Genomic DNA, 17389 nt, shown 5'->3' on the forward strand with positions numbered 1-17389 from the left:
ACATGGAAGCTCTTCAATTAACAGTTTGTGTGAATTCACTTTGGTCTTTTAAATATGCATGTTTGCATAAAAGAACAGGAGACATTTGATGGAGCTTGCAGTGAGCGAAGTCTGTAGCCAATTCTTTTCATGAAAACTGATAGGCCTTGTTGCCATGGTAGCAGACTTCAGATAAGCATATGCTATCAATATTTTTGAGCCTAAGACCACGTCCATGCATTGGCTGGTTAACCCTTCTATTTCTAGTTTATAGATTTTATCATTCAAAATTGCAACAAATTTAAATTAAGCAAATAGTTTAAAGAAATTAGTAGTTAATCAACCCTACAATTAATCTATTTGTAACAAATAATAAAATTGCATTGACATGAAAAGGTCCTGGCATATAGTGATTCTGTGCATTTGATTTTAATTCACAGAAGAGTACAAAACCAACCTGTGCTTGAACGGGAGTAGGAGGAGGCAGGTTCAGCTTACTTTACTGGTTCGGCCTCAGCAACACTAACATTGATCAAAATTACCGTGAAGTCAGTGGAAAGCAATTGCTGAGCCATTCAAACTGGACAGTACGAAAACCCGTGAAGATGATCACAGGCACAAATTACACGTTCTAGAAGTGGAATCTCTGACAAGTGAAGGCAGCCAAAAGGATTCCGTGGGAAAAGCCGTAATTGCTCAGCCTCTCCAGCCTCAGGTTAAAATAACAAACTGGATGTCAGCACAGCCCCATCTGCATATTTAAAGCAGAGCTCACTGGCTTCAGGCAGGTATTCATGCCATCTCTAATGTTAATTTTGTAATCTGCCAGATCATGGCAGAAAAGGTCTACTTGAGTTGCCCAAATCATCTATTTTTCTGACACACAGTGGGCTGAAATAAAGGATTTTCTATATTTACTGCAACAGAATTGTTTATTACAGATCATGGGAGTGCCGAATATGAACATGCAATAACAATGAAGAATTACAAAGATCCATGGCATTTTTTGATTAACTACTTGCATTGTTTAAGGTCAAGATTTCGATAAAATTTGCACACGAGAAATTACTGCATCCAGGTCAAAGCTAAATTAATTAAATAGATCATAGACCACTTCAAGAGTGTTATACATATCTAATTTTTACTGCTGCAAAATATTTGGTATTTGTGAAATTTTACTCTAGTTTTCATGTACTTGGAGTAATTTTACTTCTAAACATTAGTACAATAACATTTCTTTTAAACCACTTCAAAATAAGTTTTCCATATAGACCAAGGCTGAAATGCTGATTTGTGTTGACTTGTCTCATTTTAATCAGAACAGTAACTTAGCATTTGATCTCAGCACCACTGATTTAGGAGGTGAGCAAAAAGGGTAGAATTGCTGCTCCTGGTTGATATTCAGAAATCAATTGTGACAGTGTATAGAACATAGAAACGTACAGCACAGAACTGGCCCTTTGGCCCACGATGTTGTGCCAAGATCTAATCCTAATGTAAAATATAGCAACTTAATCTACACACCCCTCAACTCACTGCTATCCATGTGCATGTCCAGCAGTCGCTTAAATGTCCCCAATGGTTCTGCTTCCAACACCACGCCGGCAACGCATTCCATGCATTCACAACTCTCTACATAAAGAACCTACCTCTGACGTCTCCTTTATACCTTCCTCCTAATATCTTCAAACTATGACTTCTTGTTCCAGTCAATCCTGCCCTGGGGAAAAGTCTCTGGCTATTGACTATCTATTCCTCTCATTATTTTGTACACCTTGATCAGGTCTCCTCGCTTCCTCCTTCTCTCCAGAGAGAAAAGTCCAAGCTTATTCAACCTTTCTTCATAAGGCAAGCCCTCCAATCCAGGCAGCATCCTTGTAAACCTTTTTTGCACCCTCTCCAAAGCCTCCACATCTCTCCTATAGTAGGGCGACCAGAACTGGACACAATATTCCAAGTGTGGTCTCACCAGGGACTTGTGGAGCTGCAGCAAAACCTCGCGGCTCTTAAACTTGATCCCCCTGTTAATGAAAGCCAAAATACCATATGCTTTCTTAACCACCTATCCACTTGGGTGGCAACTTTGAGGGATCTATGTACTTGCACACCCAGATCCCTCTGTTCCACCACACTGTCAAGAATCCTATCTTTAATCCTATATTCAGTATTTGAGTTCAACCTTCCAAAATGCATCACTTCGCACTTATCCAGGTTGAACTCCATCTGCCATTTCTCAGCCCAGCTCTGCATCCTGTCTATGTCACGATGTAGCTTGCAGTAGCTCTCTATATTATCGACGACACTTCCAACCTTGGTGTCATCTGCAAATTTACTAGCTCACCCCTCAACTTACTCATCCAAGTCATTTATAAAACTACAAAGAGCAGAGGCCCAAGAACAGAGCCCTGCGGGACCCCACTCAACACCGACCTCCAGGCAGAATACTTTCCATCTACAATTACTCTCTGCCTTCTGTCAGTCAGCCAATTCTGAATCCAGATAGCCAAATCTCCCTGTATCCCATAACTCCTGACTTTATGAAGGAGCCTACCATGGGGAACCCTATCAAATGCCTTGCTGAAGTCCGCATACACGACATCTACTGCTCGACCATCGTCGACCTGTCTTGACACCTCCTCAAAGAACTCAATAAGATTTGAGAGGCAAGACCTGCCCCTCACAAAGCCATACTGACTGCCTTTAATCACACTATGCTTGGCCAAATAGTCCTAAATCCTATCCCTCAGAATTCTTTCCAAAACTTTGCTGACCACAGACATAAGACCGACTTTTGTTGACCACAGACATAAGACTGACATGTATGTGTGACAAAACATGAAGAAAGGATGTAGGTACAGCCACTGTGACCCTATGGCAGATTTACAGATTGATACTGGAGGTGTAATCACTTACAGCATGTACCAGAAGGAGACTGGTGCTTTGGAACTGTACTGCAGAAGATTAACTATCTCAAAGTGAGAACAGTAAGATTTCCTACTTAAAAACACTAGTTAAGTGTATCCCCTCCCCTTTTCAAAAGAAGTTAATAAGTCTCCAATAATTGCTTGAAAAAGTTCTTGTAATAGGTACATACAAATAGTAAATTTGCCTGAGGCAATTTATTGTGTCATGTTTCATCCAGGCAAAACGCTCAGTCTGAAATTGGGAATTACTGACAGCAACAGATCACATCACTCTAAAAGAAATGTTTGTATTTTCTGAAGCTAATTAAGTCCAGCAACCACTAAGAGAATATGCCACATGCCTCAATGACTAAACATCTGGGACCAGCAATTTATTTTGTGAAATTTATTTGTAGGATGGAAGCATCACAGGTTCAGCGAGCACCTATTAACCATCCCTACTTTCCTCTCTTAAGAAGGGTGGTGAGCTACATTCTTGACCTGCTGGCCTCCATATTAATATGTAACAAAGCTAAAAGAGTGTTCGTTTCTGATATATAGAAAAAAAGATAAAAATCAATGATGATAGAATACGATTAGTCCATGGAAACTAGCAACTTTATAATTTGTGTATGGTTCATGAGGTCGGTTTTGGGAATTTTAAAATATTCGAATTATTTCCAATTCTTGTGAAGTTATCGAAAGTCATAAGCATCAAGTAGAGTATTAAATGTGCATAAAGCCTACTGCTTTCAAAACAACTATCATTTAACCATTACAGAATGTGTATTAAATACATTACACATACATCAAAATCTACCACCTGGAAAGACAAACTTTCTCTGTTCCTCCCAAACAGCTGGGCTTGCCTCTGTTCTTCACACGTCCACTACAGTATTTGTCAAAGCCAGCATGTATTAGTCTCTGAGAAAACAGAGTAGTTTGAGAAGATTCCCTACAGCGTGGAAACAGGCCCTTCGGCCCAACAAGTTCACACCAAACCTCCGAAGAGCAACCCACCCAGACCCATTCCACTACATTCACCCCTGACTAATGCACCTAATACTATGGGCAATTTAACATGGCCAATTCACCTAACCTGAACATCTTTGGACTGCGGGAGGAAACCGGGGCACTCAGAGGGAACCCATGCAGACACGTGCAAACTGCACACAGACAGTTGCCCAAGGCGGGAATTGAACCCAGATCTCTGGTGCTGCGAGTCAGCAGTGCTAACCACTGAGCCACCGCGCCATCAAGCAAATCAGAATTGGTGAGAGCTCCTAGTCAGATGTGTTCCTGGATGTCACATGGTATTCTGGCCACATGATATCTGAACATGTGGCAGCCTGGCAGAAAGCTTCTGCAAATGTTCCAACATTTACCACCTCCTGTAATTAAATAGTTTTTTGAAAGTGTTTTAATGCAACAAGTCACCATCACCAATCGAGAAAGAACAATTTGCAAAGGGGAAACCAGAGCTGGGAGGAACTTGATTTTACCCATAAACAACAATTCCGTTCAGTGGTAGCAACAGGAAACCTCAGTCAGAGCTGACCTTTGCGTGAAATTATCTGAAGCAAACCAGCAGGCTGCGCAAAGGGCAAAAGGCAGAGTGTTTGGGATACTCCTCACAAGATGCATTGCCATAAACAGTTCTCCATCAGCATTTTTAAACCATTCACTGAGCTCAAAGGCAGAGAAGACGACTTTCATTAAATTACAAAAAATACAGGACACTGTAAGGCCATTTGACCTGCAGTACAGGCAGCTCTCATATAACCCTACTCAGCTCAACTGTAAGGTTTTCTTTTAATATTCATGTTTAAATTTCCTTCCAAATAAAGTTTTTTTAAAAAAATCAGCCACACATGGCAAAGGTAAGTTTAAATATCCTCAGTTGAAAATCCGTCGTTTATCCTTCATCATTTTCTTCCAATAAGCAGCACTGACCACTACACCTGTTCTTAATTTGCTGACTAATGAGTAAAGTCTGTTCCTGACACAGAGTTAAGGCGTCAACGTTTGACTTACATTTTTAGCAGGCAAAAGTGAGGGCTACACATGCTGGAAATCAGAGTCGAGATTAGAGTGGTGCTGGAAAATCACAGCAAATCAAGCAGCATCAGAGGAGCAGGGGGAAAAAAAAGTCGACATTTCGGGCAAAAGCTCTTCATCAGGAATGAAGGCAGGGGGCCTCCAGGGTCGAGAGATAAATGGGAGGGGGGGGTGGAGCTGGGGAAAAGTAGCAAAGAGTGCAATAGGTGGAGGGGGGTGGGGATGGAGGTCTTAGATCAGAGAGGAAGGTGGAGCAGATAGGTGGGAAGGAAGATTAACAGGAAGGACAGGTCATAAGAATGGTGCTCAGCTGGAAGGTTGGAACTGGGATAAGGTGGGGGGAATGGAAATCAGGAAATTAGTGAAGTCCACATTGATGCCTTGGGGTTGAAGTGTTCCGAGGCGGAAGATGAGGCGTTCTTCCTCGAGGCGTCTGGTGGTGAGGGAGCGGTAGTGAAGGAGGCCCAGGACCTCCATGTCCTCGGCAGAGTGGGAGGGGGAGTTGAAATGTTGGGCAACGGGGTGGTGGGGCTGATTGGTGCGGGTGTCTCGGTGATGTTCCCTAAAGCACTCTGCGAGAAGGCGTCCAGACTCCCTGATGTAGAGGAGACCGCATTGGGAGCATCGGATACAATAAATGACATTGATGGATGTGCAGGTGAAACTTTGATGGATGTGGAAAGCTCCTTTGGGGCCTTGGATGGCAGCAATCTTCTCAACAACCACTCACCATGTTGTTGCTGCTCCCACCATAAGCATTCACCAGCCATTCTATAACCACATGCCCATCCTCTGACTTCATCAGTCAATTCCAAACCTGGTTCATCTCCTTATACCTCCCATTGAGAGATGCCCCATTTGCTAGTGTCTCTCTCTCTCTCTCTCTCTGTCCCCACAAAGAATCTCCAATACATCGTTTCTTCTCCAGGAGCCCCCCATCTTCTCTCTTCCTTAGAGCATTCAACTCCCCCATTTCTCAGAAATTGCAGTGCTGTTCTCTTCTCTCAGAGCACCCAATCTCTGAGAATCCTATCAATCCCCAACTCTCTCCATCTCTTCCCAATTCTCCCTCAACTCCTCCTCAAAAATCCAGACTTTTTGGAGCCCAATTCCAAGAATTCTTGTGTACGCTGAAGCAGGCATTGTTCTCTGCACTGACAATCAGCTAGCACTGAAGAGGCAGAGCTTATACTGAGCATTGCACTGTACGAGAAACTTTGAAGTGCAGAGCTTTTGGAATTCTGAGAGAAAAAAAATCCCAATTCTGGGAACTCTCACCCAAAGCCAGAGTAAGAATGGCAGTTTTAATTCTCTAAAGAGTCAACTTCATGTGCTTTTACTGTAATCTGATAGTCTCATGGTCACTTTTTTTTTGAAAAAGTAAAGTTGATACACAAATTTCTGCAGTGTTAAGATGGGATTTGAGCTTTCATTCTCATTTATCATTCTCGCTCTCTATATTACTCATCCAGCAACAATCATACTGCAAGAAAAGCAACATACTGTGGATGCTAGGAATCTGGAATAAAAACAGAAAATGCTAGAACAAATCTAGCTAATAATGTTAGTAGAGATGACAAGCAGACTTCTGTCAAAAATATTGAGTTCATTTTCTTTCCACAGATTTTACCACTCTTGTTTACTGCTTCTAGCATTTTCTGTTTGAGTAACCACTATACTAACTTCAAGGTGGTCAGTTGGCTCAGTTGGATTGATGGCTGGTTTGTGATGCAAAATGATTCAAGGAACTGCGCCCTGGCCTGAGACATGCTGCCCCTCAGGTTAAAAAATGACCAGTCATCTCTGTAACTCTAATGACAGAACAGCCCTATTATCTTTGGGGCCTATGGCAGCTTTACCTTTACATCATCTTCACCAGTCCAAAATCCTTCAAAATCTCCACATTACCCAGCCATCTTCCCTTCGTCCTTCATGTTGGCAGCCATGTCTTTCAAGCTCCAGGTTCTATAGTTCCCTCTCTCCTGCTGTTTGAGCAAGTTGTTCATCTTTTTTTAATATCTTTGGTTCAATGAAGCATGCATAACAAAGGTAAATCAATATAAAATCGTAAAATGGAAGATCTCAAATCTGAAATAGAAACAGTAAATGCTGGAAAGTCTGAGCAGGTCAGGGACCATCTGTGGAGAGATAAACCAAGTTAACATGTCCAGCCAATGGCCTTTCAGCAGAAGTGGAAAAATATAGAGAAGTTTCACTTGTTAGTTCCATGTCCAAAGCTGACTTGCTTACACTTCCTTCCAAAGCACTTCCTGTAAGTTCTCTATCACATCTGCCAGTTTCAATACCAGTGCTTCCAAGACATCTCTTTTTTTACCCAAACTGAAAATTCCCTCCCAGGAATACAAGATACTTGACGAGTTCCATTCTATTTCCCACAATTCTGCTCTTATTCCTACCCCCTCCCCACACACAAGCTCCAAGAAAAACAATAGGATTCCTCTTGCTCTCATCTTTCACCCACGCAATTTTGTACTTTAACAGCTCCATCACCACCAAATCCACCCTTTCTTCCGTTACCAGCATTGAAAAGGGTCTGCTCCTTCCACAAAACTCCAGTCAATGATTGAATCATTCACTTCCCACTGAAGCTTCATATGCAATCATGCAAGGTGCAACACATGCTCTTAACCCCTCCCTTCCAAATATCCAGGTACGCAAACACTCCTCCAGGTTAATCAGTGATTTACTTGAACCTCTTTTAAGTTTGTATCATGTAGTGACTGCTCACAATAGCGACTCCTTCACACAGACGCATCCAAATGCAGACTGGGTGAGAACAACTTTGATCAGTCTCCATGATACTGGTTTCCAGTTTTATTAATTCTCCACTTTTACCTATCATCTTACACTTATGCTCTTGCACTGTTGCAATGAAGTTCAAAACAAGGTCAAAGAACAGCACCTCATGCACTAAGTTCAATAATTTCAGATCATAAATTCTGCTCTCACTCTTTGAATAACAACTCCTCCAGACACATTTTTTGCATTATTTGTCCTGTTAACATTCCATTTGGTCTTGCATGACCATCCCTTTTGTCATTTAATCTCTCCTATCTTTCCACTGATCAAAGACTCTTCTTTTTGTCATTTATCTCAAGAGGGTTGGAATATAAAAGCACCGTTGTGCTACTGAGACTTTATAAAGCTCTGGTTAGGCCTCATTTGGAGTACTATGTTCAGTTTTGTTCCCGACACCTCTGGAAGGACATACTGGCACTGGAACGTGTCCAGTGGAGATTCACACAGATGATCCCTGGAATGGTTGGTCTAACATACGAGGAACGGCTGAGGATCCTGGGATTGTATTCATTGGAGTTTAGAAGATTGAGGGGAGACTTAATAAAAACTTACAAGATAATACATGGCTTGGAAAGGGTGGACGTTAGGAAATTGTTTCCGTTAGGCGAGGAGACTAGGACCCGTGGACACAGCCTTAGAATTAGAGGGGGTCAATTCAGAACAAAAATGCAGAGACATTTCTTCAGCCAGAGAGTGGTGGGCTGTGGAATTCATTGCCGCAGAGCGCAGTGGAGGCCAGGACGCTGAATGTCTTCAAGGCAGAGATTGATAAATTCTTGATGTCACAGGAATTAAGGGCTACGGGGAGAATGCAGGTAAGTGGAGTTGAAATGCCCATCAGCCATGATTGAATGGCGGAGTGGACTTGATGGGCCAAATGGCCTTACTTCCACTCCTATGTCTTATGGTCTTTTGTCCTTTAGAGTAATTCCTGCCACCAATCTGGCACAGGAAATTGGTGATGTTATTGTTGATATGTGCCTATAGCTGGAAGCTGGCTCTGGCCCTGCCTACAGGCAGGCTAATGGAATACTCCCTCACTCACCACTTCTTAGCATCCCCGGCACCTCCAGTCAGTACCTTCAGTGTCTAGCGTTCCCCCTTCTCCCGGTCTTGCCACTCTCTGCTTCATTCAGTCCCCCTCCGCCCCCCATGCAGCATCCCACTCGCCACTTGCCACATTGCTCCCTCACTCCAAGAGATGGTGAGCAGTGAAGAAACTTAGTCGTGTGTGAGGCGGACAGAGGGAGGGGGGGTAATAAGGGGTCAGGCGCTGAGTGGAGAAGTGTTTGGAGTGAGTCGGTGAACAAGTCACAATACCAAGAATTCATTTAGACATGTACAAAACACTCATTTTATTATTTGTATTCCTCAACACAAGATCTCACTACTGTGTTTCTAATAATGAAGTTGAAGGCACTGCAATTGCCATGGTCAGACAGTGCAAGTTGCGTCCAATCTGTACCTCCCCATCTCTGTACTTCTATGAAGGCCAGTTCATCACTGACATCTTCAAGTTCTGAGAAAAGATCATTGGCCTTAAACATAAAGAGTTGTTCCTCCACAGATGCTGCGTGATTTGATGTTTATTTCCAACATTGTCTGGTTTCACCCGAATAAACTTTAGACTCGAGGTGGCTGGTTTCTCTTGCAAGGAAAATTAACATATTTAAAAGTTACATTTATTGGACAGGGTCAGGTTGTTCAATGTAATTTGGCACAAATTTCCTCAAGGATGCTTCAACTTTAATACCATATGACATGAATATTAAGCCATCAGAGGAGACAACACAAAACACACAGTTAACATGAGCCAAAGTGAATCGATTTTAATCAGTAATTTGATCAAATTTAAAAAGCTGAATTAAATGAAGAACTGCTGCACACAAATGCAAAGCAAACTCAATTAACTTTCTCTGCTTTTACCTATCTCTTCACACAGTTTGGAAGAAAAGAAGAATGGTGTATTGAAAAGCAAAGCCTATCTTTAGGTAAGGGATGCCACAATAAAAATAAATACATAGACATTAACACTGAAGTATATTATTACATTTCATTTACACTGGACTTCTATAAAACATGCCGCAAATCTTTACATGAAACAGGAAAACGCTCAAATGGAAAAAATTGATGGGTTAATGGGTTGATATCAATAAGTGATCTTGAACAAACCTAATGCAAGTGTTCTATTAGTTCAATATCAAAATATCCCTATTGTGGCAATACTTACATTTCTACACAGGTATTTCTACTGAAAAAAGAAATAGAAGACAGCACACACACAGCTTAACATACCTGCCATATCTTATCGGGTCCAAAATCATATGATGGGTGCTGTAATAAGTATACCATTAGAAATACAGCAATGTTCAACTTTCATCCAGTAATGGGAGGTGCTTTAAACATTTTAACTCTACAGTGTTATGTTGCTTAATACTTGCAGCTTTCAGTTTCAACACAGAGGTGGAAATATTAATTCATTAGTAAATAGCTTCACCTCAGGCCTGGTAACAAAAGCTAACTGTTTCAAGAAAACAAAGGCTCTCACAGGTAAAACCATTCTGTGAAAACCACCAGGGATCCACTGAGTTAAAAATCAATTTTATTGTGGGTAAAGAAAATGATATTTGATGGAAGTTAGGCAACAATAACGTAAACCATGTGGAACAAACATTTTTTTTTAAATGGAGGTTAGGAAGGCTTAAAAAGAGTGAAGAAAAATGTTCCACATAAAAGAAAAGGATTTTTTGCCCAAGTGCCGTAAGTAGAAGAATAGACAAATGGGTCAGAGAAGATCTGGATAGAAATTAGTGCAACGTCTGCTGAGGAAAGACAAGGAATGTGCACATCAGTCCAAGCTAGAGCCTACAAAGTACCAACGCAGAGAAACAAACGAAAAGGAAAATGCTCTAAGAGGCAGGGTAAGAACACCAGCACTGATTTGAGCATAAATAAGGTGCTTTCTATATAAATGCAAGGTAAATGAAAACAGAGGGAACTAGTGAAACATGAAAAAATGCATTGTCATGAAAATTAACTGATACAGAATGGCACAGAATCAAGTAGTTCTGACAAGGATATAACTGAACTTGCCAATAAAACTGCACAGGAAGTTCGACTAACTCCAGTCCAATAGTAAAGGAATGACATGGATGCTTTTTCATAAGTTTTCAGGTGATTGAATCATATGCACAAAGGCTTTGATTCACTAACGTGCTCATTTAGCAGTAACCAGCAATGGTGTCATCATAGAATATGCCATTATAAATGTTATGGTCTCACTGACAATGATTCGTGGAACTCTCCATTCATTGCATGCAGAATATGTGCCAGAGCTGGAGGGTACTTAGAAATTGTGGTTAGATGCACAGAAATGTGTTATTAGAAAGGCACTGAATTAATTAACGTTAAAGGATTCATTCCGGATACCAGTTCCAGATGATCTAAGAGTCTATTTGCTCAAGAAGGAGTGCAAGGCACTCAAGCAATTACATGATTATTTTCTGGCATTTTGAGTGCCAGGAAATATTCTACAGGTGGGAATCAGATGATTCATCTGGCTCACTGAGTCAGTAAATCTGACTGTATTAAGACAGGGAACAGAATTGGCACAACAGGGAATTTAAGAAATTGGGGCAGTGTTGAGATAGTGTAAACTTTCACTTCTAACTCAAATATAGGCAACCAATAATGAAAGTCAGATTAGCTTCATAGACTGCTCCTTAGCCAGAATATTGACACCTATAGCCTGTCTGACCTGGGTGATGGAAAAACAAGCACCTGAAACATGAGGCAGGATTTTTAAATACAGCAATCTGTGTCTAATGACAGTAAGGCCTCAACTGCAATGTTAAGGCTTTTAGCATCCTAATCACCAGGCCTCAAAAGGAAATGCTCCAGGACACACAGAACAACCCAAAGAGTAGAGAGTAGATAAAAGTGAAGCACATTTAGAGACCCCCTGTTCAATCCAACCTGTCTGGTGACCTGAAAATAAATTCAGTTGTTTTCCTACCCTCCCACAACCACAAACTACAGTGGGTGCTTACAGCTCATCAACAACTTGCAAATGAGATTCAAGCCTTAAAATAGTTATGGATTCACGTGTGCAATGAGGCTGCTTCAGTTACCGAAGTCTAAGACTGCCACTATAATGTGATATATTTATATACATACTTAATATAGGAAATATAGATCTCTCAAATGTGACAGTGGATCCCAAAATCAATCACTAATTTTATAAAGAATTGCACTGCATCTTCAGCAACCAAATGCAGTCTTAATATAAAAATATGCTTGGCCATATATAATGGTATATGTGAGGCAAGCAGAGGCTGATTATTCCATTAATGCAACAAAATGTGGTGTGGATCAGTGCATAAAAAGTTGTTCAGATTCTAAGTATTATAGTAACCGTAAATGCACTTGTTGTTGAGCTGAGATATCCTAATTGGATAAAAGGAGCGTGGAATTAAGCAAGTGTAAATTTAACAGCTTTGTGGGTACACTGGAGGTGCTATAGTCAGACTGCACAATAGGACTTGGCTGAGACTAGGAAACAAAGCAGCAGTGGCTTTGGGCGGCACGGTGGCTCAGTGGTTAGCACTGCTGCCTCACAGCACCAGGGTCCTGGGTTTGATTCCCGCCTGTCTGTGTGGAGTTTGCACATTCTCCCCGTGTCTGCGTGGGTTTCCTCCGGGTGCTCCGGTTTCCTCCCACAGTCCAAAGATGTGCAGGTCAGGTGAATTGGTCATGCTAAATTGCCCGTAGTGTTCGGTGTGTTAGTCAGGGGTAAATGTAGGGTAGGAGTTTGGGTGGGTTTCTCGTCGGAGGGGCGGTGTGGACTTGTTGGGCCGAAGGGCCTGTTTCCACACTGTAGAGAATCTAATCTAATTACAGTGGGTAGTTTGCCACAATGGTTTTTATTGGCATGGATCAAGGACCCATCCTTCAATCAACGGGGGAAAGGTAGTTGTTGGCCAGCAGTTTAACACAGAAAACAAACTATTTCAGTTTAAGTAGAGTAGTGCAAATACATAATTCCTTTGGGATTCATACTGTAATGGAAGCAGGATATTGCCAGTTGAGAGAGACTGAGGGTGGTACAGGTAGCTTGCTGGTTTTTCCAAAGGATTTCAATAAATTGAATTAGAATGACACAGGTTTATGTTCTATGCATTTAATCCCAGGGCTTTGCCACAGAAATTTGGATAGATTGTGTATATAAAGACACATTCTCATTTTTGAGGAACTTGATATTTCCTTTGGGCCCAATGTCAGTGGTCACTTCTGTAAGTGAATCTCAAGTGTTAATCTGCAAAAATCTTAACACTTTCTGAAAGACTTCTCTTGAATAGGCTAGTTATCCAAGAGGAATGGTTTAATTTTGTATATTTATTGCACTGTTTATTATTTAATGGATTTGTCATATTTTTACACTTCAGATTTTGATTTAAATTGCATTTCTTCAAGTCACATTAGATGTGCAATCTCTAGTCTGAGTTTAATGTGCTGTTTCAAAGGATCATCGTGGCCAATTTATGATTAATCCAGTCGATAAAGAGCTTCAAAACACAGTAACTATAAGTCATACCTTTTTTTTAATATAAAGAAACAACTTTTGAGAATGTTTCATTTATAGAAATTAGTCCTTTATAAAACCTAACTCTGTATCATCCAGTAGTTCAGACAGTAGGGCTTTCACTATGGTTTGAAGACATGAAGTCTTGAGGAAATTGGTAACAAAGTTTAAAAAAACACTTATCTGGCTGTCATTTATTTTCTTCAAAGGTTTATGCATCACTACTTATTATGAATATTTGACAAGATTTAGTAAAATCAGAAGATTTTTTTCTCCAAATAAACTTTAATTGAATATTTCACTGATGCTATCTTTCCAATAAAAGGCAGTGACAGTGAATTTACATCTTTTAAAATTTCAATCACAGAACTATATCTTATTGTAAAAAAGTACATAGCAAATATCTCCATTCTTGGCTTTTAAATTTGCGTTTATTTCATTTTTGATAATGCTTTTAAATTAATAACTTAAGGAAGTTGCCTGATGTTAATGCTTTGACAGCATTTTTATATAATTAATAGTTTAAGTTGAGAATTTCAGTTTTTCCACACTCAGGCAAAAGCCTGCTGTCCCTGAGGACTGGCACCAGCACAGTGGAAGTAAAATTCCACATCTAAAAATCAGAAAAGTAAACATCACCTGAACTGCAATAGTGAACTGTTCAGCAAATGTTATTACTGCTTCCCTCTAAACTTTTGACATAACTTGTTTTAAAGTCAAATGTATCAGTTCAAACATAGGTATATTTATTTAGTTAAAACCAATGTAATATACCTATGACTTTAGCCAGGTTAAAATTAATAAGCTCACTACAACAATATGCAATTTCTTTCAGGATCATGCTACAGTGTCCTGTAGTTATCTGAAACAGCCTTACCTTCATTTCAATAACTGTTTGAAGAGCCTTCGTCTTTGCGGACTCTGGCTGACTTGGCGTTCTCCTGTGCAGCTCCTGTGGAGGTACACGAAGAAAGGAAACTTGACGACTCATTGTGTTACATCTTAAGTCATGGAATAATATACTGTACAGACAGAAATCCAACTTCATAAAATGGGGCAACGAAACGGCCTTCAGCAACAGATTCAGTCCTCAACCACCCAAGCACACTGCAGTTTCTAGCTTATATTACAGTCACTTCTAGTAGCACATGCGCTATGTCAGCTTCTATCAATAATTAATGTCAATTGTGACAGTGACAGCAAGCAAATGCTCAGTCCATTTAATTAACAGCACAACTTCTTCGTAGTCATCGAGCCACACTTCACTGCATTTTCGATAGCTAATTGATGTTTGTTAAACATGCCAATATTTAAAACTCAGCCACAAGTCAAGAACGGAAACCACCTTTTACTTTTGGAAATTAGACACTCAGGAGAAAAAGGAATTAAAGAGTATTAATTGAATACGGGTTAAGCACACTTTTAAATATTAATTGTATTAAAGAGTGCTGACCACTTCAAAATCACACAAATGCTAACCATCAGAAAAAAAACTATTTGGTTTTGCATTATTTAAATACTGCACATGACTACCAAATACTTGCAGCACCATTCTCTTCTTCAGACAGCAACAGTACTATTGTTACTATTTTGTAAGGGCCTCCTAGTAAAAATGTAAATTACTGCAAAAGTACAAAAAAATTTTAGTCAGTATTATCAAAGTAACCATTTTGTTTTACCAATAATTGTTACACAATCTAAGAGTTTAGAAATATGAAAGATGTAATTATCAAATTGATGTGTCTGCAGACCAGAATTCAACTTTGGCTCATGTTTCAACTCATTTGACACGGCACGAATTGCTTTCAAACCATCACTCAACATATTACCAATATTTATTCTTTAACTGGAAAACAGCATAAAAAGATGTATTAAAATAAAACAAAGGAGCCGTACAGATGCTGGAAATCAAACAAAAACAAAAATTACTGGAGAAACTCAACAGGTCCGGCAGGGTCTGTGGAGAGAGAAACCAAGATGAAGTTTTGAGTCCAATGACCCTTAAGAACTGACAGCATCAAGGAAAATGGCTTGGTATCCATGCTGATGAGAGGGAGGGGAGTTGGCTCACTCCTTTACTCTCACCTCTTTGTAAATCAGCAAAAAAAAAACATTTTTTTCCTCAACTTGATTAGTTTATGTGACAATAAATAAATCAAAGTACAGTGAAAAGCTTGATTTACAAGCAGTACAGACAGATCATAGTAAGCAAGGATGTACAAATCAGAAAGACTTAGACATAAACATACAGGTTACATTGCACAGGGCATGCACTAGGCGAGAGCAACATGAGCAAGATCAATATTATTTGAGGCTGAAGAGTCCATTCATCAGTCTAATAAAAGCCGGGAAAAAGCTGTTCCTGAACCTGCTGGTGTGTGTGTGTGTTCAGGCTTCTGTATTATCTGCCTGATGGAAGAGGCTGTAGGACAGCATTACTGGCCTTTGATGATGCTGGCAGCCTTTCTACAGCAGCAACGTAATTGGAAAGGAATCCACGTATGGGAGGTTGGCTTCCGTGATCGTCTGAGTTATACACACAATCTTCTGTAATGTCTTACACTCCTGGGCAGAGCAGCTACCATACCAGGCCATTATGCACCAGATAGTACGCTTTCAATAGTTCAGCTGTAGAAGTTGGTGAGGGTCCTTATGGACATGCCAATTTTCCTGAGGCGCCTGAGGAAGAGCTGATGTTGGTGTTCCTTCTTGACCGTCACATCTGCATGGGAAGACCAGGTGTATTTGAAAGCGAAGAGGATTATCTCAAATTACAACAGGATCTGGACCAAATGGGCCAATGGGCTGAGAAGTGGCAGATGGAGCTTATTTCAGATAAATGCGAGGTGCTGCATTTTGGGAAAGCAAATCTTAGCAGGACCTATACACTTATTGATCAGAGTACTGAGTACAGGAATTGGGAGGTCATATTGCAGCTATACAGGACATTGGTTCGGCCATTGTCGGAACATCGCGTGCAATTTTGGTCTCCTTCCTATCGGAAAGATGTTGTGAAACTTGAAAGGGTTCAGAAAAAATCTACAAGGATGTTGCCAGGGTTGGAGAATTTGAGCTATAGCAGAGTCTGAACAGGCTGGGGCTGTTTTCCCTGGAATGTTGGAGGCTGAGGGGTGAGTTTGTAGAGGTTTGCAAAATTATGAGGGGCATGGATAGGATAAATAGACAAAGTCTTTTCTCTGGGTTCGGGGAGTCCAGAACTAGAGGGCATAGGTTTAGGGTGAGAGGGGAAAGATATAAAAGAGAGCTACGGGGCAACATTTTCACACAGAGGGTGGTACATGTATGGAATGAGCTGCCAGAGGAAATGGTGGAGGCTGGTACAATTGCAACATTTAAGAGGCATTTGGATGGGTATATGAATAGGAAGGGTTTGGAGGGATATGGAACAGGTGTTGGCAGGTGGGACTAGATTGGGTTGGGATATCTGCACGGCATGGACAGGTTGGACCGAAGGGTCTATTTCCATGCTGTACATCTCCATGACCCTATGACTCTATGACAGATTGTCAGTTATCATCATTCTAAGGAACTTGACACACTCCACCTTCTCAATCTCAGTTCTGTTGTGTAGATGGGGACAGGTTTTCATCCTTTCGTTCTGAAGTCAATGATCGGTTCGTTAGTTTTGCTGATGTTGAGAGAGAGGTTGTTGACATTGCAGCAGGTCACCAAGCCCTCTAACTCCCTTCTGTATTTTGACTCGTCGTTGTTAGATATTCAACCAACTTTTTTGGGCAGGGGGAGGGGAGATATTGACAGTGTACTTGTAATGGTACTTGTTTAGAATTTGGCAACGCAGTCGTGGGTGTACGGGGACGACAGTATGGGGTTGAGGATGTATCCTTGGGGGGGGGGGGGGGTTCAGGAATTGAGAATTATTGTGGAGGAGATGCAGTTACCTACCTTCACTGATTGCAATCTATGGATCAGAAAGCTGAGGATCCAGTTGCAGAGGGCGGAGCTGAGACCCAGGTATCAGAGACTAGTCGAGAGGGGATTTTGGTGTTGAAGGCGGAACTGTAGTCAG

The 17389-nt window shown here is 40.8% G+C and overlaps 1 protein-coding gene across 3 annotated transcripts in view; it reads right to left on the reverse strand.

Moving 5' to 3' along the window:
- LOC132822339 (ERC protein 2) overlaps window positions 1–17389 on the reverse strand; it is an 820981-nt gene that overhangs the window by 617425 nt on the left and 186167 nt on the right. For all 3 annotated transcript variants that reach the window (XM_060835591.1, XM_060835589.1, XM_060835590.1), the window contains one exon: window positions 14219–14293. In XM_060835591.1, the coding sequence (XP_060691574.1) occupies window positions 14219–14293 (75 nt within the window). The remainder of the gene's footprint in view (window positions 1–14218; window positions 14294–17389) is intronic.

Source organism: Hemiscyllium ocellatum, chromosome 14 (assembly GCF_020745735.1).
Source record: "Hemiscyllium ocellatum isolate sHemOce1 chromosome 14, sHemOce1.pat.X.cur, whole genome shotgun sequence".
NCBI classification, from domain to species: domain Eukaryota; kingdom Metazoa; phylum Chordata; class Chondrichthyes; order Orectolobiformes; family Hemiscylliidae; genus Hemiscyllium; species Hemiscyllium ocellatum.